This window comes from Anolis sagrei, chromosome 13 (genome assembly GCF_037176765.1).
Source record: "Anolis sagrei isolate rAnoSag1 chromosome 13, rAnoSag1.mat, whole genome shotgun sequence".
Taxonomy (NCBI): Eukaryota; Metazoa; Chordata; class Lepidosauria; order Squamata; family Dactyloidae; genus Anolis; species Anolis sagrei.
Window position 1 is genome coordinate 2,888,851 of NC_090033.1, and position 23,545 is coordinate 2,912,395.

The 23,545-nt window shown below is 45.4% G+C and overlaps 1 protein-coding gene across 14 annotated transcripts in view; it reads left to right on the forward strand.

Annotated features, from left to right (window-relative positions):
* The window catches only part of RERE (arginine-glutamic acid dipeptide repeats), a 504,717-nt gene that overhangs the window by 226,246 nt on the left and 254,926 nt on the right, over positions 1-23,545 (forward strand). For all 14 annotated transcript variants that reach the window (XM_067472974.1, XM_067472980.1, XM_067472981.1 and 11 more), the window contains exon 3: positions 7,168-7,238. In XM_067472974.1, coding sequence (XP_067329075.1) covers positions 7,168-7,238 — 71 coding nt within the window. The remainder of the gene's footprint in view (positions 1-7,167; positions 7,239-23,545) is intronic.

The window sequence follows — 23,545 nt, forward strand, 5'->3', positions numbered from 1 at the left end:
TCACAACCCGCAGGGGACTCAGAGTGGATCGCAATGCACAGACAGTGTTCCCTCGCTACTTCGCGGTTCGTTTTTAGCGGACTCGCTCTTTCATGGTTTAAAAAAAAATAATTTAAAATATATATTGCGGTATTTTCGCTGTTTTGCGGGTTTTTGTTGCCGCTGCTCTCCGAGGTGCTTTCCAGTGTGCCTTCCCAGAATAAGGGATCCCAAGCAATATGTCCCAAATGCACTTTACGAGAGATCTAGGATTGTCTGCACGCCCACCCATCCCTAAAATATTCATCCTATTTCACTTGGACATGCCCAGCATTTTTAAAATTTTAATCATTACATTTGGTCCTGCCACTGGTTTTTAAATGCGTTGTGATTATTGTATAAATAATATAAAGCTTTTCTTGACCCCAGAACTGAAAGGAAAGCATTTCAACTAGATAAGTATTGCTTATCTCTCTTTTCCTGCAAACTAATTGACCTTCGAACTGATTCATAACCCTTTTGGTACTAATGTTGAAGAGTGGTCCCTGGTCAAAAAAAGATTGAGAACCACTGTTTTAGTCTGTTGTGTGTTCTGCAACAGACACTTCCAGCCTTGGAGGGTTTTTTTTTTGTTGCTCTCTTATTTTGGTAAGCATCTGGCTAAAGGCTTGGCAGTGCAAAGATGTACATGTTCTAATTTGCTGATTTATTTATGACATTTCTGCCCCGCCCTTCACAACTCCCGAGGGGGGGGGGACTCAGATCGGCTAACACTGGCAACAATTCAGTGCCGCAATATCACAATATAACAATATAAAACCATAAATGCACAATAGATTAAAACAATAGCATTAATTATACAGTCATATAGCCGTTTCAATTATCATAACAATCATATGGTCCAGGTCAATATCCAAAGTGCCGTTGTGCCTGCTAGCTAAAAGCCTGATTTCAGTTTTACTCCTAAAGGAAAAGAGGGAGGATGCCAATCTCATCTTGCTGGGGAACGAATTCCACAAGCGGGGAGGGGGGGCACCACTGAGAAGACCCTGTCCCTCGTCCCCACCAGACACATTTGCGAATCTGGTGGGAGCAAGAGGAGGGCCTCCCTGGTATATCTTAAGCTATGAGGTAGAAGGCGATATGCTTGGACAAGTAAGCTGGGCCAGAGCTGTATTCTATTCTATGCATCAATATAAAGCTTTTCTTGACCCCAGAACTGAAAGGAAAGCATTTCAACTAGATAAGTATTGCTTATCTCTCTTTTCCTGCAAACTAATTGACCTTCGAACTGATTCATAACTCTTTTGGTACTAATGTTGGTCAAAAAAAAGATTGAGAACCACTGTTTTAGTCTGTTGTGTGTTCTGCAACAGACACTTCCAGCCTTGGAGGGTTTTTTTTTGTTGCTCTCTTATTTTGGTAAGCATCTGGCTAAAGGCTTGGCAGTGCAAAGATGTACATGTTCTAAGGAATGAGCTTCTCTCAAGCAATTAAAAGTGGGTTTTACAAAATGCGGTATCAACAGAATGTGGCACCTCAAAGTGTGTGTGTGTGTGGGGGGGGGGGGGAATCTGTTAATAGCATGCCAGGAGTAGATGCTTTCATTATTGCCATTACCACAGCTACAGATGAAGTTAATTGCCTTGGACTGCTCACAGATCTTGATAAATAGAATTTTGCTGGCCTCTGCACAGCAGCGAGCACAGCAGCAAGAAGGCAGGCTGAAATGTCTCTCTCTCTCTCTGGCAGTGTGTACATTGGTGAATAGGCCTTTTGTTGTTTGCTTAATAGTAAAAAGATGTGTACACGGCGATCCCTGATTATTTCCAGAACATTCGAGGATCGGCTTCCTCTAGGCACAAGCGGGATGTGTCATCCGGAGTGTAAATGCTATCCCGATTGTTAATTGTGTGCCAATAAAACGTGACACAGTTGTGGCCCCTTCTGTGAGCATTAAGCCGCTAGCTGTATTATTCGGTCTCCGAACAGAGAGCAGGAGGAAGGGAGGAGGCACTGAAAGGCCCCCAGGAGGAAGGTGTGGGGCTAGGAAATGCATGCCTTGCAGCAAAAGATGCTTTTAGCCAATCTTTGAAAGCTGAGAGTATGAGCCTACCGTTGACGGCAGGGGGTTACAGGCAGTCTGTGTTGGTGGCTTTCAAGAAACGTTGCTTCTTTTTCCACCAAGAAGAAAGTGCACCGCGGAGAGCCCGAGGGGTTCTGTGTTTGGATGATGCAAGCTTGAGCTATTATACTAGCTAAAACCCAAGAGGCACATAATTGGATTGCGTTTGCTCTGTGTGTATCCGTGTGCATGCATTAGCGCATGTGTGCATCTGTGTGTTTTGGAGAGCTTGGTGGGCTTTGAAAGATGGCGGGTTCCTTTCTTAGTTATCAAGGGGATGCTTTTTTCCGGACTGTTTGAAACAGCATTTCTCAATCTGGGGGTCAGGACCGTGGGGGTTTCAGGGGGCTCGCCAAAAACTACCAGAAAACACACACACACACACACACACATCTATCTATCTATCTATCTATCTATCTATCTATCTATCTATCTATCTCCTGCATATGTCATCAGTTGAGGACCCCTCTCCCAAGCAACAACTGCCACTCTGGACCAGAGTGAAGAGAGAGGGGGCCAGGGGAGAGATCCATCTTGTCTCCTGCATATGTCATCAGTTGGGGACCCCTTCCCCCAGCACCAACTGCTCTCTGGACCAGAGTGAAGAGAGAGGGGTCCAGGGAACGGTTCCACCTTGTCTCCTGCATATGTCATCAGTTGGGGACCCCTCCACCCAGCACCAGCCGCCGCTCTGGGCCAGAGTGAAGAGAGAGGGGGACAGGGAGACAGTTCCATCTTGTCTCCTGCATATTGTCATCAGTTGGGGACACCCCCCCCCCACCACCACCACCAGCCGCTCTGGACCATAGTGAAGAGAGAGGGGTCCAGGGGACAGTTCCATGTTGTCTCCTGCATATTGTCATCAGTTGGGGACACCCCCCCACCACCACCACCAACAGCCGCTCTGGACCATAGTGAAGAGAGAGAGGTCCAGGGGACAGTTCCATGTTGTCTCCTGCATATGTCATCAGTTGGGGACACCTCCCCCCACCACCAACGGCCGCTCTGGACCAGAGAGAGGGGGGCCAGGGGACAGTTCCATCTTGTCTCCTGCATATGCCATCAGTTGGGGACCCTTTTCCCAGCACAAACTGCCACTCTGGACCATAGTGAAGAGAGAGAGGTCCAGGGGACAGTTCCATGTTGTCTCCTGCATATGTCATCAGTTGGAGACACCTCCCCCCACCACCAATGGCCGCTCTGGGCCAGAGTGACGAGAGAGGGGGGCAGGGGACAGTTCCATCTTGTCTCCTGCATATGTCATCAGCTGGGGACCCCTCTCCCCATCACCAGCTGCCGCTCTGGACCATAGTGAAGAGAGAGAGGTCCAGGGGACAGTTCCATCTTGTCTCCTGCATATGTAATCAGTTGGGGACACCTCCCCCCACCACCAATGGCTGCTCTGGACGAGAGTGAAGAGAGAGGTGGCCAGGGGACAGTTCCACCTTGTCCCCTTCGTATGTCATCAGCTTGGGACCCCTTCTCCCAGCACCAATTGCTGCTCTGGACTGGAATGAAAAGAGAGGGGTCCAGGGGACAGTTCCATCTTGTCTCCTGCATATGCCATCAGTTGGGGACCCCTCCCCCCACCACCAACAGGCACTCTGGACCAGAGTGAAGAGAGAGGGGTCCAGGGGACAGTTCCATCTTGTCTCCTACATATGTCATCATCTTGGGACCCCTTCTCCCATCAGCTGTCGTAAATAAATAAATGAATAATAGTCTGATGAAGTGATATATACTTGCAGATGGGAGGGGAGGACATCACAGCTTGAGCTCCCAATACCTAGCTTTTAAGGAATTGGCATGACTTGCCAAGGCCTTCTCTCCTTCTTTTGCCCTGTGCTGTTAAAACCCTGGGAGATGAGGCTTTGTAATGGAAATGTGGCAGGCTCAACACAAAGCAGGCTCTCACTTTGTCTCCTAAATGAGTTAAAAAGCTCTGATCCTTGTTCCCGTTGACAGTGGGAGAGGATCTCGACTGGTGGGTGACAATCCCGTTGCGTGCGGGCGGGCTGCTGTGGGATCTAATCCCTCTCCCCCCAGCTTCTCCTTTTCTTCCTCTCAAATAAGCAACAGGATGCCTCCCTTTCCAAAGAAAGTGTCCGCCTCAACTTTGCTCCACCTTTGTGCCAAACACATCCGCCTCCATCAAACGCTGCCACCGCATGACTAACGGCACACATCTTGACAGAGAGGGGCGGCTTGATAAAGTAGCCTGCATTGCAAATAATAGTTTTTTGTGTGAGGAGGAATTTGACACATGGGATTTGTGCAGCCTTTGGCTGGCTGGAGTTTCTATGGTTACATTATAAACACTCAGCAGGAAATGACTTTGTTCAGCAACAAGGCGGTAGCATTGATATAAGTGGGCTGCCTCCCTTCATCGGCTCGAGACTGGAAGATGCCAAAGTGAGGCCAGGAAAGGATATATTAATGACCCCACATTGATTTCATTATAAGCAGTGGTGGATTTTTTCCCCAGTGGATGCAAATGGAATTACTAGAGATGTATGTTGTTTGCGGATCTAATTGGAAGTCGTATCTGATTCGTAAATTTGTGCATGCGAAGCTATTTCTGAGGCATACAGGAAAGGGGGGATTTAGAATTTGAATCACTTACCTATTTTTTTTTTTTTTTTGTAAATGTCCTGTAACTTTCGGATATCTCCCAATTTTTACTATAACTACTAGCTTGGGGACCCGGTGGTGCCCGGGTTATTTGAGAAAGGCATGGATGATGTGACTTGCAGTACCTTCACGCAATTCCTGAGACCACTACGAGCCAAATAAATAACTGAGAAAGACCAACCTTGGATGAGGGTCGCAGTGATCTCAGGAAGTGAATGAAGGTACTGCAAGTCACATCATCCATGGTCCATTGTCCTTCAAACTGCACCAGGATGTAGAGTGGGTCATGGGGGCTCTGTTTGCCAAGGTTGGTCTTTTTCGGTCATTGGTGTGGGTCGCAGTGGTCTCAGGAAGTGAGTGAAGGTACTGCAAGTCACATCATGCATGGTCCATCCTCCTTCAAGCTGCACAAGAATGTAGAGTGGGTCATAGGGGCTCTGTGTGCCAAGTTTGATCTCTGTCAGTCATTGGTGTGGGTCGCAGTGGTCTCAGGAAGTGAGCGAGGGTACTGCAAATCCAATCATCCATGGTCCACCTGCCTTAAAACTGCACCAGGATGTAGAGTGGATCATGAGTGCTTTATGTGCCAAGTTTGGTCCTCGTCTGTGATTTGTAGGGCCCACAGTGTTCAGGTGAAGGTACTCGAAATCCTATCATCTGTGGTCCATCTGCCCTACACTGCTCCAGGTTGTAAAGTGGGCCATTGGGCCTCTGTGTGTCAAGTTTGGTCCTGATCTGTCATTGGTGTAGGTCACAGTGGTCTTTATTGGTAATTGGATGAGTGTCGCTGTGGTTTCAGGAAGTGAGTGAAGGTACTGCAAGTCCCATCATCTGTAGTCCATCCACCTCCAAACTGCACCAGGATGTAGAGTGGGTCATGGGGGCTCTGTGTGCCAAGTTTGGTCTTGATCAGTCATTGGATGAGAGTTGTAGCAGTCTCGGGAAGTGAGTGGAGATACTTGAAGTCACATCATCTGTGGTCCATCCTCCTCGAAACTGCACCAGGATGTAGAATGGGTTATGGGGGCTCTGTGTGCCAAGTTTGGTCTTGATCAGTCATTGGATGAGGGTCACAGTGGTCTCAGCAAGTGAGTGTAAGTACTGCAAGTCCCATCATCCATAGCCCTCCTCCAAACTGCAGCAGGATGTAGAGTGGGTCATGGGGCCTGTCCTCGTTATCTTGTGTATTGTATAGAAAATTCAAGTAGATCGCTCTTGCCGTATTTTTTAAAATGTTGTTTATGAAAACTGAAAATTCTGAAAATTTGCCAAAAAGTCTTAAAATTCTGAAATTTGGTGAACTAACTGTGATTCAAAAAATGAGAGAGAGAGAGAGAGAGAGAGAGAGAGAGAAGTCCCTCAAGTTTCCCCACTGACCGTGATGTTTTCCCTTTTGTGCTATCGTGACCACTATTAACGAAGTATTTATGAAGATTCGTAATTTTCATTAGAGTTCTAAAATTTTAACCCCCCAAATTCAGAAGAACTTTAGAAACGGAGCGCCAGTGCCAGCTACCCTCTCTCTCTCTCTCTCTCTCTCTCTCTCTCTTTTTGCAATGACTCAATCATTGTATTGTCGAAGGCTTTCATGGCTGGAATCACTAGGTTCTTGTGGGTTTTTTCGGGCTATAGAGCCATGTTCTAGAGGCATTTCTCCTGACGTTTCGCCTGCATCTATGGCAAGCATCCTCACTACCTCTGAGGATGCTTGCCATAGATGCAGGCGAAACGTCAGGAGAAATGCCTCTAGAACATGGCTCTATAGCCCGAAAAAACCCACAAGAACCTAGACTCAATCATTAACTGCCTGCTTGGTAATGAGAACTGAAATACTAAACTGTGATAAGAACTATGATAGCGATAAAATAAATGTTTACAATGTTAAGAGGGAAGTGAACACAAGGTGAACACCCATGAAGACGAGTCAACATCTGTCCGGGAAAGTGAGATGGAGCCAGGAGGTGAAGACTCAAGGTCATTCCAAGCAGGACAATTATTTACGACATGAGCAGAAATAGAATCCTATAAAAGATTCAAAGATTAGTAATGCTGGGATGACCCTGTGACCTCTTCCTAATACCATATGTCCCCCTTATTCATGGGTTCAATATCCAAGGTTATTTTATTTTTGTCCAAGTCTTCTCCTTAATTCAAAGTAATACAAGGATTGTATTTCTTTTTCACATTTCATATTCTGTTTGGGTTAGTTCTCTGTTACATGTGTTGTCAAGGCATTGAATAGTTTGCCGTTTCGTTTGTTGGGATCCGCCCTGAATCCTCTCGGGGAGATAGGACGTAATATAAATAAAAATGTATTATTATTATTATTATTATTATTGATCTAATATGTACGTTTGGTGATTTTATGACAGTGTAAAGACTCAAATGGCTGTGAAATTAAACTGAAACTTTCCTTCTCCTTTTTTTTAAAGATTGCGTGTACATTGAGAGTCGCCGACCAAACACTCCATACTTCATCTGTAGCATTCAAGACTTCAAATTGGTAAGCAGTGACACCTATTTTCTTTCTTGCTCTTTAAAATATATAACGTTCTTCATCCCTGGCGATTATATGTATATAAGTGATTCTCAACCTATATGTATATCAGTGATTCTCAACCTTCCTAGTGCCGCGACCCTTTAATAACAGTTCCTCATGTTGTGATGACCTCCAACCATAACCTGATTTTTGTTCCTACTTCATAACTGTAATTTTGCTATTGTTATGAATCATAATGTAAATATCTGATATGCAGGATGTATTTTCATGGTTACTTCTTTCTCCCTGAGATTTGGTCATGGAGGGGCCACTCCACCCCTCTCTAAGCCCTGCCCTTCCTCAGCTCCCCCTCACCTTCTCCCTTCTCACCTCCACCTCTTCCTCCTCCTTCATCCCTCTTGGCTCCAAAGCCAACCTCACTTCCGTCGCTTCCATCTCTTCCTCCTAAAATGGTGGAGGGGCGGGGCTCCCTCATTATTTTAGTAGTTATACACAATTTTAAGTCTTTATAAACTTAAAATAAAGTGAAGGAAAAGAAGGAAAGGCCCTTCAACAGTGGAGGACGGACTGAGGAAGGAAAGCACCTCGGAGAGTGGTGGTGGCAAAAATCCGCGAAAAAGCGAAAATCCCATGATATATATTTTAAATTAATATTTTTTGAAAACCGCAAAATAGCGAGTCCGCTAAAAGCGAACCGCAAAATAGCGAGGGAACACTGTATGTGTTTTCCAGTGGTCTTAGACGACCCATGTGAAAGGGCCATTCGACCCCCAAAGGAGTCGCGACCCACAGGTTGAGAACCACTGCCCTAGAGAGAGAACTTTTCAAATAGCATTTTTTCTAGCACCAAAACATTGCTCATCTTGGTAGTCTTGATTCCTGTAATTCTGCCTCCTTTGATGCTCCAAAAATCTGCTCTTTGCACTAATGTCTCTTCACCACTAGCCTGCTTGGTTTCTCCATGGATGTCCATGGGGCAGAAGGATCTTTCATAGAATCTAACATAGAAATGGGCAGTGTTTCAGACTTCAACTGCTGCCTCCCCATAATGAAATGTTTTGCCCTCTTGTGTTGTCGAAGGCTTTCATGGCTGGAATCACTGGGTTGCTGAAAGTTTTTCAGGCTGTATGGCCATGTTCCAGAAGCACTCTCTCCTGACTTTTTGCCTGCATCTATGGCAGGCATCCTCAGAGCTTGTGAGGTCTGATCGGATTATTTTTCTGTGGATTACTTTTTACTGCTTTGGCTACATATATTCCTAAATAAACTGCTTGCTGATTTTACCCAGCTGGTGTGGTGTTTAAAGTCAGAGGTGATCCTGCTTTGGAGTGCAACACTCAAGTCCTAATGTTCAGGTGGAACACTATGTGTCTTGACCAGGATTGGACTCCCTCCTTGGCAATGCAACACTAGTGCAACACTCTAGTCCTTCTGTGCCTTTAGGTCTATGGTTCTCAACCTGTGGGTCCCCGGGTGTTTTTGCCCACAACTCCCAGAAATCCCAGCCACTTTACCAGCTATAAGTGCAATAAGAAATTCAATGTGCAGAATTGATAAATGTGGATTTCATATAATGATGTGTGGGAATGAATGGAAGGATGCATGAATGGAGTTAATCATTTTGGAAGCACCAGTAAAATATTAAGGCCTGTAGTGACTTAACTACCTACTTGCTGGATTGTAATAAAAAAACCTGCTAATAAGAAATGAAAAGTAAACTCTGATAAGAACTGTGAGAATGGTTCTTTCAAGTGAAGGAAATGTTTGCAACATCTGTGGCAGGCGTCCTCAGAGGTTTGCTCTCGTGTTCCTTTAGTTTGAGTAACAAAGCTGGGTTATGTTGTTCAGAGATTGAATTTTCGTTTTGGCGGTTCTGATTTTGAGATTTTTTAAAGGGACTTCTGTGCTATTTGTATCTTACGTTCTATTTTGTGGTAATTTGTATGTTCAACTTGGAATGTGATTGAAGGGTGCTATAAAATATTTATAAATTAACTGACAGGGGTTTTCTGACTGTCGCTCCAGAGTCTTTGACAGAAATGTTTTTCTCTGTCTTCATAGATTATTTTGTTGATGCAGAAATTAAGCCTGCAACTTGCTATATGCAAAGCAAGGGCCTATTGTTGAGCTCTCTATAACCTATCCTTATTTACTGAGCTCCGAGTGCTGGTCCAGTGTGAATATTACGATCAGTACCAAGCTCGGATGGTTACTTACTTAGGTGATCCCTTGTAACCCGAGGATGATGGTCCTCCAAGTGAAATATCTTGGTGGTAGGTTTGTAGGTGGCTATGGAGACTTATTCTCAATCTGTATGTTCTTTGGCTTTAAGCCCATCTTTAAATCTCTTTTCCTGTCCCAGTCTGCTGGGATTTTCTTGGTCACCTACACTTTTTCAATGAGCTTGTAGACTTGCTTTTGAGCTGTGGTGTTGGAGGAAAGTGCTGAGAGTGCCTTGGACTGCGAGAAGATCCAACCAGTCCATCCTCCAGGAAATAAAGCCCGACTGCTCACTGGAGGGAAAGATACTAGAGACAAAGTTGAAGTACTTTGGCCACATCATGAGGAGACAGGAAAGCCTAGAGAAGACAATGATGCTGGGGAAAGTGGAAGGCAAAAGGAAGAGGGGCCAACCAAGGGCAAGATGGATGGATGGCATCCTTGAAGTGACTGGACTGACCTTGAGGGAGCTGGGGGTGGTAACTGCCGACAGGGAGTTCTGGCGTAGGCTGGTCCATGAGAACACGAAGAGTCGGAGACGACTGAACGAATGAACAACAACATGTTCTTCCGCAGTGAGGGCATTGTTTACCAGGTGGAAGGTGGTCCTGGTCAGGGTTGGCTTCATGTGCCTCCTCTTGGCATGTTTCTCACTTTCACCCTCCATTCATGCCTCTTCGAATTCGACAGCACTGCTGGTCACAGCTGACCTCCAGTTAGAGTGCTCAAGGGCCAGGGCTTCCCAGTTCTCTTTTGGTGACTATTCCACAGTATTTGAGTTTGGCTTTAAGCCCATCTTTAAATCTCTTTTCCTGTCCCAGTCTGCTGGGATTTTCTTGGTCACCTACACTTTTTCAATGAGCTTGTAGACTTGTTGCCTCAGCTCAGGTCCAGCTTCTTTTTTTAAAAAAAAAATCTTTATTTAATTTAAAACAAAATACATGATTATGATAAAATAACAGTAGCTTTATATAAATAGTATAGAGATTAGTTAAAGATAGAAGTATAGAATGGAAGGGGGGATAGGGATGACCAGAGTTAGGGGGACGGGTGAGCAGTGAGGGGTAGCAGAGAAGTTAAACGATAGTGGGTAAAGAGATAAATAGATGGATAGGTTTAAAAAGAAAGAGAAAGAAACAGAAAGGTTTCAAAGCAGATAGAAATGTAAAGTCCTTGACTTCTATGAGGTTCTTTCCTTTTCCTTTCCTTTTCCTTTGCTTCTTTCTTATTTTTTCTCCCTCTGTCCGTCGTTCTTTCTTCTTTAAATAAATATTTTCATTTTTTTCTTTCACTAAATATGTTGTCACTTGTTTCCAGTCTGTATCTTCCTTTGGTGTACTCTTATTTTTAGATAGTAGATATGTCAGTTTGTCCATATTTCTTATTTCTTGGATTTAAAGACTTCAGCAGGGATCCCATCAGGTCCGCTGGCTTTTTTTGTTGTTGTTGGCTGATTGCATTGCTGACTTCCTCCAGCTCCAGCTCCCCATGTGAGAACATGAAAGAAGCCTCCTGCAAGGATGGAGCTCGCATGGGGAGCTGGAGACTAAGCAGTGCTGCAAGATCATCCCTGGTTTGTTGTTGTGGGATTTGTGAAAGAACCTCTTTCTTTGGCCACTTTGGAGAGCATGGCTGGCTAAACATCCTTTTAGCCCAAATGTTCTTTTATTGACCTCTTCATCTTGTATTTTCCATTCTGCCTGGAATTCCCTCCCTTTCCCATATCCTAAAATCCAGTGTACAAAGCAAACGCTTTGGACCACGGCTCTTTCCATCATTTTCCCTAGAAGAACTAATTTTCAGAATTAAATTGCTCCTGACTCAATCTGTTGTTCTGATGAATAGCCTTTCGAGCTTATTCTCCACGATATTAATTATTTTGTGGAGATATATTTCAGATATGAATGTTGTTCTCTTGATATGAATGTAGAGTTCGACTCCTGGACAGTTGCACATTTTTTCCAGTACAATTTACAGGATATTATAAATTTTCTAAATCTTTTCAAGTTGGTCTCCAAGATGCCAAGGGCTGCTAGTAAGCAGCTGGGCAAGAGTGAATATCTATGTCTGTTTTAAGTTCACTGAGCTGTAACTTATTATTTCCTGTAGTCTTTCCACCTCAGTCCGAGAAAGCTTGGTTCTAAACTGGTGCTTGTCATTTGAATAAGTTGAAAATCCAGACAAACAGAGTTGTGTTGTCCAGTTAAAAACAGAACTGGGGATAAACATTCAACTAATTATGGACAGTGTTGCAGTCCCTCTGAAGATACAGCTTAGTATATGTCAGTAATACTAGCTTAGGATACCTCAATGTCTGACAGCCCTCAGACATGGGAGAAGGACCTCAGTGTGAGGTAGGCCTCAGTCTGTGAGAGGTCTCTGTGGGAGAAAGGCCTCAGTGTGAGGTAAGCTCTGGTTACATCCCGTTTAGATTACTGCAACGCTCTCTACGTGGGGTTGCCTTTGAAGACGGCTCGGAAGCTCCAATTAGTCCAACGGTCGGCAGCCATGATACTAACTGGAGCGGAGCGCAGGGAGCACACAGCTCCTCTGCTGCACCAGCTCCACTGGCTGCCGATCTGCTACCGGGCTCAATTCAAAGTGCTGGCGTTGGCCTTTAAAGCCCTAAACGGTTCTGGCCCAACCTACCTATCCGAACGTATCTCGGCCTATCAGCCCACCAGGACCCTAAGATCTTCTGGGGAGGCCTTGCTCTCTATCCCGCCTGCTTCACAGGTGCGGCTGGCGGGGACGAGAGACAGGGCCTTTTCTGTGGTGGCCCCTCGGCTCTGGAACGCCCTTCCCATGGAGGTAAGATCAGCCTCCTCGCTGATGGTATTTCGAAGAAGACTAAAAACTTGGATGTTCAAACAGGCATTTGGTTAACTCGGTGCAATGAATGTGTTGATTACGGATTGGTAATATGGATGATGCAATTGTACCAGGATTTTAGTTAGGAGATGTATTGGATTGTGATTTTGTGATTTCGTGTAATATTGTGTATTATGTTTTTATCGTTTTAATTGTATACTGTGCACTGCATACTTTGTTGTAAACCGCGTTGAGTCGCCAGATAGGCTGAGAAACGGCGGTATACAAGGACAGTAAATAAATAAATAAAATAAATAAGCTTCAGGGTTAGTTGGCCTCAGTATGAGAATGCCTCAGTGTGAGTGGAAGCTCCGGTATGAAGGCTGCTGTGTGTAAAAGGCTCCTGTGTGGAGCTCCCGGGCGAGTAAGTTTGGTGTGGGAAGAGGTCCTGTGAGAGCAAAGCTGTTTATCTGCATGAGAAATAACTCCAGCGTGGAAGCAAAAAAGGAAGTACAAAGAACTGTATTTGTGTTATGGAAACCTTGTTCTTGTTCTTGTAAATAGTACAACCGTATTATTTTACTACAAAGAAAAGCCTCCTATGGAAGAGATAACACTAGTCTGTGTGTTTTTGTTCTTTTTATAACTTTGGGCTACTGGTGCTGGGTCACGCTGTACATTTAAGAGGAGGATCTTTTGTTAATAAGCCCACTTACCCAACAGTATACTTCTGGATGCATCCCTGAGCCTCAAATCTCATGTTTCAGCATTGTCCCAGAGTCCTTTTGCACAGTTAAGACTTGTGTGCACAGCTGCTTCCATTCCTACAGCCATCCGATCATGCCACAGCGACACATGCTTTAGTTACATCCCATTTGGGTGACTGTAACGCAGTGGTCCAAAGAGCTGTCGTCAGATCATTAACTGGAGCGGCAGCAGGGAACGCACAGCTCCTTTTCCGAAACAGCTGCTTCAAGGCACAATTTAAGAGTTGTGGTTATGATCTATAAAGTCCTGTATAGCTCACGGCTAGATTATCTGAAGAGCTGTATCTCCTTCCAAGAGACTTACTGCATTTATAAAGGTTTTCTGGGAAGTCCCTTCCTCTGCTCCACCATTCTCCCACAAACATCTGATGAGAAACATGAGACTTGAAGACTGTTCCCAGATTCTGATAATCGTTTCATCAGAGAATGCAAGCTGTTCATGGTGATTGTGTTGATGTGAGTACTGTGCGTCATTGGGCGAGTAAGTTTAAAGATGTTGAGGTGGGAACATCTGACTTGCGTGACAAACAAAGAGTTGGGCGTCCTGTGACAGCAACCACCGAGTTTCACAAGCAAAAGGATGACAGATTGATTCAGGACGATCGTCGTATCACTCAGAGAGAAATTTCAAGCATAATCGGCATTTCACAAGAACGTGTGGGTCACATTATTGCTTTGCTTGGCTATCGGAAGATCTGTGCACGATGGGTACCCAGGAGGAGAGAACTGTGAGACAATGGTTGCAGAAACGGAGTGTCGACTTCTTCCGTGACAGCTTTGGAAAACGTTTTCATTGTTGGCAGAAATGTATCCAATTGTCTGGTGATTATGTGGGAAAGTGAATAGTGGTCGTTAAAGAACACATTCTAAGGATTATTTCTGCATTTGATTTATTAAAATATTCCCATCCAAACCCAATTAATGAAGGTGGAGGCATTATTTTTCATTCATCGTTGGCAGAAATGTATCCAATTGTCTGGCTATTAGGTGGAGAAGTGAACAGTGGTAGTTAAAGAGCACATTCTAAGGATTATTTCTGTGGGTCACATTCTTGCTTTGCTTGGCTATTGGAAGATCTGTGCACGATGGGTTGCAGAAACATGAAGGCTTCAGAAAACTTACTCATTGTTGGCAGAAATGTATCCAATTGTCTGGTTATTTATTTATTTATCTATCGTGTCAGGGACAACCAGACAATTGCATTACATTTCTAACAGAACAAAACCAACAAACAAACAGACAAAACACAAAATTTGCAAGCTTGGTAGTGGATTAAATGTCCTTTGACCAGTATCTCGCCTCTTGGAGTGTCTCTGGTGTTGCCGCAAGGAGGTCCTCCCTGGTGCATGTGGCAGGGCTCAGGGTGCATTGCAGCAGGTGGTCAGTGGGTTGCTCCTCTCCACACTCGCATGTCGTGGATTCCACTTTGTGGCCCCATTTCTTGAGGTTGGCTCTGCATCTCATGGTGCAAGAGCTCAATCTGTTCAGCGCCTTCCAAGTTGCCCAGTCTTCTGTGTGCCCAGCGAGGAGTCTCTCATCTGGTATCAGCCATTGGTTGAGGTTCTGGGTTTGAGCCTGCCACTTCTGGACTCCGCTTGCTGGGGTGTTCCAACGAGTGTAGATCTTAGAAAGCTATTTCTAGATTTAAGTTGTTGACGTGCTGGCTGATACCCAAACAGGGGATGAGCTGGAGATGTCTCTGCCTTGGTCCTTTCACTATTGGCTGCTACTTCCCGGCGGATGTCAGGTGGTGCAGTGTAATTTCTCCAGTGGTGTAGGGCGCAGACACCCCGTGATAATGCGGCATGTCTCATGAAGAGCCACATCCACTGTTTTAGTGTGGTGATATGTGTTCCACACTGGGCATGCATACTCCGCAGCAGAGTAGGATAGCGCAAGTGTAGATGTCTTCACTGTGTCTGGTTGTGATCCCCAGGTTGTGCCAGTCAGCTTTTGTATGATATTGTTTCTAGCACCCACTTTTTGCTTGATGTTCAGGCAGTGCTTCTTGTAGGTCAGAGCATGGTCCAGAGTGACTGCCAGGGATTTGGGTGTGCTGCAATGCTCCAGTGGGATTCCTTCCCAGGTAATAATCCTCAGAACTCAGGATGCTTGTCTGTTCTTAAGGTGAAAAGCACATGTCTGTGTTTTAGATGGGTTAGGGATCAGCTGGTTTTCCCTGTAGTAGGCAGTGAGAGCACCTAGAGCTTTGGAGAGCTTCTGTTCTACCATCTCAAAGCTCCCTGCTTGAGCGGTGATGGCACAATCATCAGCATAGATGAAATTGTCTGGTGGTTATGTGGGAAAGTGAACCGTGATCGTTAAGGAGCACATTCTAAGGATTATTTCTGGGTTTGATTTATTAAAAGCTTATTCAGCGTGGCAGAAATGTATCCAATTGTCTGGTGATTATGTGGGAAAGTGAACCGTGGTCGTTAAGGAGCACATTCTAAGGATTATTTCTGGGTTTGATTTATTAAAATATTCCCATCCAAACCCATGTAACGAAGGTGGAGGCATGACATTTCTTTCAACCCTCGTATTATTATAGATCTGTATCTTGCCCTGTATTGTTTATGTAGACATTGAATGTTTGTGTGTTACTATGTTGGAAGCAGGCCCAAGTCCCCATGGTTGAAATAGGGCGGGATACAAAGGAAGTTTGCTTATAATCCCTCTTCCTTTTTTCTCATTCTGTCTGCCTTCATTCCCGCCCCAAATTGGATTCGTCTCCTTCTAGTTAATGTTGAAGAGCTGCTGCATGTGGGAAAATGTGCTTCCTTCCTTGGCTCCTTTGACAGCCTGTTTCAATATTTATGTCTCTGCTATTTTTACCCCCCTGGAGGTTTCAATTATGTACAGTTTCTCTCTTTGCAGGTATTTCCCCCCCGACATCCTTTTGATTTTTTGGAGTTTGTCCAGCTTCCTGGGTTTTTCCCTTCCGAAAGCGCCTTTCTTGTTGCCTTTTTGATTTCTTCCTTGCACCCGGCCCTAAATCCCCGCTCTCTAGCAGATTCAATAACGCTGTGGCAGGAACAACCTCTGGTATTAAAAAAAAATGTGATAGCTTTTAAGCTGCTGGGCTTGAATAACGCCTAAGCTCTATTTATGCAGTTTTGCACATTAGCAGGTGCCTTTGGTGCTCAAGAAGAATCACTCCTGCAAAAAAAAAAAATGTTGAATTACAGTGCAGTAGTTGCCATTCTGGGCTGAAGTTCCTGCTGAGCAACAGTAATTGCTTCGGGTATTAGCAGCAATAAAAGCTGGCGCTTCTGTTGTCAGTCGCTGTCTGCAAAACAGCGTGGGAGGTGAAGTACAATATGTTTTACATATTTTTATGTATAGCTTTAAAACACATGCGCACAGGCAACTCCAAACCCTCTTTACATTTCCCGCTTTTAGGTTTTGCATTTACCTTCGGATGATAGAGATGTGGAATATTATCTCTCACGGATTGACTGGATGTTTTGATTAATCTCCTGCTGTCTATCTATTTGATCATTAAGTTTTGCAGGTGGGCCAGGTGCTGAGTTGTTTTCAAGCCCCAAATCCTGGGAACTCTCTGGTAGCAATTCAGGGAGTACACCATCATCCCCACACTCTTCAAGGACATTCTCATGGGAAACTACACTTTGCACAGGGGTCTTCTGGTCCTTCTCTGCATCAGTATCATTGACCAAACCACAACTCATTGAGCACAGGAAGTGATCCAAAATGTTTGAAAACGGGAAACATTAATCCAAGGCATGAGTAGGCATTCATACAATCCAAAAATCCAAACCATGAAACAGGAAATGCTTAGACAAGGATCTTCCAGGCAAGGCTTTCACGGTACAAGGACGAGAACGTCACTTGATTCCAAACGATGCTTCATCTGACTGTATTTCCTATACTTGGAACTTTTATCCCTTCGTTAAGCTATTCCACGCACTCAGAAATTGGTTTCGCTTTACTTGAGATCCCCTTATCTTTTTCTCTCGGAGCCTGGCAGAACGCCGAAGGCACTGTTCAGCCTGTCTGTTTTGACTCATTTCCTCGATCTATTTGCTCATTAAGTTTTGCAGCTGGGCCAGGTGTCCAGTTGTTTTCAAGCCCCAAAACCTGGGAACTCTCGGGTAGCAATTCAGGGAGTACAGCATTATCCCCACACCCTTCAGGGACATTCTCATGGGAAACTACACTTTGCACAGGGGTCTTCTGGTTCTTCTCTGCATCAGTATCATTGACCAAACCACAACTCATTGAGCACAGGAAGTGATCCAAAATGTTTGAAAACGGGAAACATTAATCCAAGGCATGAGTAGGCATTCATACAATCCAAAAATCCAAACCATGAAACAGGAAATGCTTAGACAAGGATCTTCCAGGCAAGGCTTTCACGGTACAAGGACGAGAACCTCACTTGATTCCAAACGATGCTTCATCTGACTGTATTTCCTATACTTGGAACTTTTATCCCTTCGTTAAGCTATTCCACGCACTCAGAAATTGGTTTCGCTTTACTTGAGATCCCCTTATCTTTCTCTCTCGGAGCCTGGCAGAACGCCGAAGGCACTGTTCGGCCTGGCTGTTTTGACTCATTTCCTCGATCTATTTGCTCATTAAGTTTTGCAGCTGGGCCAGGTGCTGAGTTGTTTTCAAGCCCCAAATCCTGGGAATTCTCGGGTAGCAATTCAGGGAGTACAGCACCATCCCCACACCCTTCAAGGACATTCTCATGGGAAACTACACTTTGCACAGGGGTCTTCTGGTCCTTCTCTGCATCAGTATCATTGTCATCTTGAAATTCATTGGCATCACTTCCTACATCCAAAGCACCCTGGTCCTGAAACACAATCACAGGCTGAACCCCAACATTGCGGGTGTTACGTTCCAGGACCACTGCCTGGCTCACCTTTTTTTCTTTCTTTTCTTACAACTGATCTTAATTCATTACTACTAAAGTTCATTAACCAAGCATGTGTATTCCCTAAATAGCTTTGCTTCCCCCCCACTTTTTTTTTTTGCCCACTGTAGGAATAATGTTAGTGCTCTCTTAATCATTGTTAGAGAAATCATAGTGTGTTGTGGGGTTGTGTACAGCGTTCCATCACTTATCGTGTGTTGTACTCCAGAACAGGAAAAGCCTTCTGACTGTAAACACCACACGTTGAATAGGAAAAACAATCCTTTTATTGAAGATAATTAAAAAGCAGCAAGTAGAAAGCACTTCGAAGAAATGGGGAAAATAGAATCTTAACATTTGGGAGTTGTACTTGCTGGGATTTATAGTTCTCCTACAATCATTCTGAACCCCACAAACGATAGAATTGGGCCAAACCTCCCACACAGAACCCCCCATGTGGGCCACAGCAACGCGTGGCAGGGGACGGCTAGTACTTTATAAAAATAAGACATCCCCTGAAAATAAGTCATTGTGTATCTTCTGTAGGAAAAATAAACATAAGACAGTATTTTCAGGGAAAGACTGTATTCTCTGTATCACTCTTTGAAGCTGACAAGTGCCAGGTTTGGAGCCCATCTGCTCATTGGCAGCAGAGAGTTCCAAGTTTGAGCTGTGGTCTGATTTTGGAATGGACCTGGACACCTTCATTCTGTAACACCGTGGCATCTTGGCAAAAAGAGAGGCAGTATGGTTGCCCATTGAGGTGCCGTCTTTTCCCAGAGAGCTACCCTCACCCCGTTGCCTCTCTTTTCTTCTGCTTCAGACTGTGTATTAATGTGGTTGCCCTCTAGTCTCTTCTCCCAATTGCATATCATTAGAGGGCTTTACTGCCTTCTCCACCAAGTCTCTCTCGCTCATTAACCAGCGGCCTCATTGTAAATTTTGCTCATTACTCCAGCCTCTCTTGCAAAGTTTTGCCTCTGCGTTAATTGCATGTCGACCGTCTGGCTTTGAATTTATCACTGTATTCCTTTGCTGGGCTTTTGCAGTTATATGCTTATTGCAGAGTCAAATAGAAAGATTCCATCAGTTGTCCTTAAGCATTTCTAAGATTGGGAATGTGGCTGTGTGTGTGTGTGTCTGTACACACACACACGAGGGTTGAATAAAAGTAATGCCTCCACCTTCGTAACTCCACGACAGATGGCAGTACTGGTATAATTTTTTTTCTTGATGTAATTTGATGAAGTTGTTTATTGTATTTTGTTGTAATATGTTGTCCGGGCATGGCCCCATGTAAGCCGCTCTGAGTCCCCCTTGGAGAGATAGTGGCGGGGTATAAATAAAGTATTATTATTATTATTATTATTATTATTATTATTATTATTATTATTATGTGGCAGGTACTGGCTTCTTCAGTAGACTCTCCTCAACAGTTCCATTTTGGTGGGAAGCCTTAGCATTGAACGGTTGTGTTGTTAAAGTGAAAAGTAATACTTCCACCTTTGTAACTCCTCAACAGGATGGCAGTACTGGTATGCAGCAAGTACTGGCTTGTTCAGTAAACTCTCCTCTACAGTTCCATTTTGGCAGGAAGCCTTGGCATTGAATGGTTGTGTTGTTCAAGTGTGAATTATGGAACCTTGCACAGACGGTCGGTCAGTGCGACTTAAGCAACGTGCAATCATTGAATTCTTGACAGAAAAAGGTGTCACCCCAAAGAAGAGTCATCAGAGAATGCAAGCTGTTTGTGGGGATTGTGTTGATTTGAGTACTGTGTGTCGTTGGGCGAGTAAGTTTAAAGATGTTGAGGTGGGAACATCTGACTTGCGTGACAAACAAAGAGTTGGACGTCCTGTGACAGCAACCACTGAGTTTCACAAGCAAAAGGTTGACATATTGATTCAGGATGATTGTCGTTTCACTCAGAGAGAAATTTCAAGCATAATCGGCATTTCACAAGAACGTGTGGGTCACATGATTGCTTGGCTTGGCTATCAGAAGATCTGTGCACGATGGGTACGTTGAGAGAACTTTGAGAGGCTGATTGCGGAAACAGAGTGTCGACGTCTTCCATGACAGCTTCAGAAAACTTGTTCATTGTTGACAGAAATGTATCCAGTTGTCTGGTGATTATGTGGAAGAATGAATAGTGGTAGTTAAAGAGCCCATTCTAAGGATTATTTCTGCATTTGATTTATTAAAATATTCCCATCCAAACTCAAGTAATAAAGGTGGAGGCATTACTTTTCATTCACCATTGGCAGAAATGTATCCAATTGTCTGGTGATTATGTGGGAAAGTGAATAGTGATAGTTAAAGAGCGCATTGTAAGGATTATTTCTGCATTCGATTTTTTAAAATATTCCCATCCAAACCCAAGTAATGAAGGTGGAGGCATTACTTTTCATTTATTGTTGGCAGAAATGTATCCAATTGTCTGGTGATTATGTGGAAAAGTGGATAGTGGTAGTTAAAGAGCACATTCTAAGGATTATTTCTACGTTTGATTTATTAAAATATTCCCATACAAATCCAAGTAACGAAGATGGAGACATTACTTTTCATTCAACCCTCTTATATGTATGTGTGTGTATATATATATATTCTTGGAAATACATGCTTTTCCTGGCACTCAGTTCAGTGCCGCGTAAAGGTAACCTGATTGATTGATTCTTAAGGACACAGCAGGCTGCCAGAACCATTTTAGCCTGATCTGAACCATAGCCTGTTGGCAAAGCTGCGGATGCTGCTCACCGAGATCTAATAAATTCCCTTGGCTTGCAAATCCTAATTCAGCGTAATGATAGAGCTGCTGGAGGAGACTAAAATTGATTACTGGCTCCCAGACAGCCAGATCAACGTCTTACTGTAACACGCCAGATGTCTTCACTAATATGTCGTTTTGTTGTTGTTGACGATTTTTTGGTTTTTACGCTGTAGCTTTGATTGCAAGAGAACTTCCAATTTCCCTGATCAGTGTCAATTTAGCACCGAAATAGATGTGCATGCTGGTCTCCAAATGTGTGCATTTTCCTCCTACTCTTTTAGAGACATTGAAAGGGTTATTTTTCCAAATGTATATTAATATACTTCATTCCCTCAAGTTGGCGTGCTAACTAGAACGTATTGCTCCCCAGATTGTGGCGTGGTCATTCTAGAGCAGGGTTTCTCAACCTTCCTAATGCCGTGATCGCTTAATACAGTTCTTCATGTTGTGGTGATCTCCAACCATCACACTGTTTTCGTTGCTACTTCATCTTTGTTATTTTGCTCCTGTTGTGAATCGTAATGTAAATCTCTGATATTTATTTATTTATTTATTTATTTGATGCATTTATTAACCGCCATTCTCAGCCCTTTAGGGCGACTCATGGCGGTGTACACACATATAAAAGACAATTTACAAAGAGGCAATTACAACAACATATAAACTACATAACAATTACAAAAACTACACTAAAAATCCGCTTCGTCTCATAGTGGAATCATAACCAATCTCATATTCCTTGTTCCATTCCAGTCATCTTTACCACATTGTTATAGCACTTAATTAAATGCCTTCTCGAACAGCCATGTCTTGAGGCTTTTTCGGAAGGACATGAGGGAGGGCGCCTGTCTGATGTCTGCAGGGAGAGTGTTCCACAGCCGGGGGGCCACCACCGAGAAGGCCCTCTCCCTCGTCCCCGCCAAACGTGCCTGTGAGGCAGGCGGGATCGAGAGAAGGGCCTCCCCAGACGATCTCAAGGTCCTCGTGGGCTCGTAGGCCAAGATGCGGTCTGAAAGGTATTTTGGGCCGGAACCGTTTAGGGCTTTGTAGGCCAAAACCAGCACCTTAAATTGGGTCCGGTAGCAAATCGGCAGCCAATGGAGCTGGGACAACAAGGGCGTTGTATGCTCCCTGCCACCCGCTCCAGTTAGTAACATGGCTGCCGTGCGCTGAACCAGCTGAAGCTTCCGGGCCGTCTTCAAGGGCAGCCCCACGTAGAGAGCGTTGCAGTAGTCAAGAGGACCGCTGAGGCAGCTTCCACCAGGGCTTCTTCCTCCAGGGCTGGAGAGGGCCACCAAGGCAGCTTCTGCTGGAGCTTTTTCCACCTGGGTCGGAGAGGGCCACCAAAGCAGATATGCAGGATGTATTTTCATTAACTGGACCAAATTTGGCACAAATACCCAATACTACTTTGCATTTCGCTTACTGCGGACTCGCTGTTTCGCGGTTTTTCAAAAAAAAAATTTTTTAAATACAAGTAGCAAGGAAACACTGTATATGCTGCCACAGACTTGAGTTGCAGAGTTACTCACAGACAGGCGTGTGTGTGGCTTGCGAAGAGCCCTGAAGTGGTGCTGGCAAGGGGTGCGGAGAGGACCGCTGAGGCAGCTTCCACCAGGGCTTCTTCCTCTGGGGCCGGAGATGGCCACCAAAGCAGATTCCGCTGGGGCTTTTCCCTCCGGGAACAGAGAGGGCCGGCAAGGCAAATTCCGCCGGGGCTTCTTCCTCCGTTGCTGAGAGGGCCGCCAAAGCAGCTTCCACTGCGACTTCTTCCCGGTTGCTTCTTGGGGCTTCTTTTTCCGGGGCTGGAGAGAGTCACCAAGGCAGTTTCTGCCATGGCTTCTTCCTCCAGAGTCGGAGAGGGCCACAAACGCAGATTCTGCCGGGGCTTCTTCCTCCAGGTCTGGAGAGGGCCACCAAGGCAGCTTCTGCTGGAGCTTCTTCCACCTGGGTCGGAGAGGGCCACCAAAGCAGATTCCGCCGGGGCTTTTTCTTCCGGGGTCAGAGACGGCCGGCAAAGCAGATTCCGCCGGGTCGTCTTCCCGGTTGCTTCTTGGGGCTTCTTTTTCCGGGGCTGGAGAGAGCCACCAAGGCAGCTTCCGCCAGGGCTTCTTCCTCCGGAGTCGGAGAGGGCCACAAACGCAGATTCTGCCGGGGCTTCTTCCTCCAGGTCTGGGGAGGGCCACCAAGGCAGCTTCTGCTGGAGCTTCTTCCACCGGGGTTGGAGAGGACCGGCAAGGCAGATTCCGCTGGGGCTTCTACCTCTGGGGCCGGAAAGGGCCACCAAAGCAGCTTCCACTGGGGCTTCTTCCTCCGGAGTCGGAGAGGGCCACAAACGCAGATTCTGCCGGGGCTTCTTCCTCCAGGTCTGGGGAGGGCCACCAAGGCAGCTTCTGCTGGAGCTTCTTCCACCGGGGTTGGAGAGGGCTGGCAAGGCAGATTCCACTGGGGCTTCTACCTCTGGGGCCGGAAAGGGCCGCCAAAGCAGCTTCCACTCTGGCTTCTTCCCGGTTCCTTCCTGGGGTTTCTTCCTCCGGTGCCGGAGAGAGCCACCAAGGCAGCTTCCGCTGGGGCATCTTCCACCGGGGTCGGAGACGGCCAACAAGGCAAATTCTGCCGGGGCTTCTTCCTCCGGGGTCGGAGATAGCCGCCAGGGCTTCTTTCTCCGGGGTCGGAGAGGGCCATCAAGGCAGATTCCACCAGGGCTTCTTCCTCCAGGGCTGGAGACGGCTGGCAAGGCGGCTTTCACCAGGACTTCTTCCCGGTCTCTCTTCCTCAGGTGACTGGATGAGAGCCCCATGCCAGTGGGGAAGCAGGGATGGAGGGAGAAGGGTGGCTCCAGCAAGGGGAGGGGGGA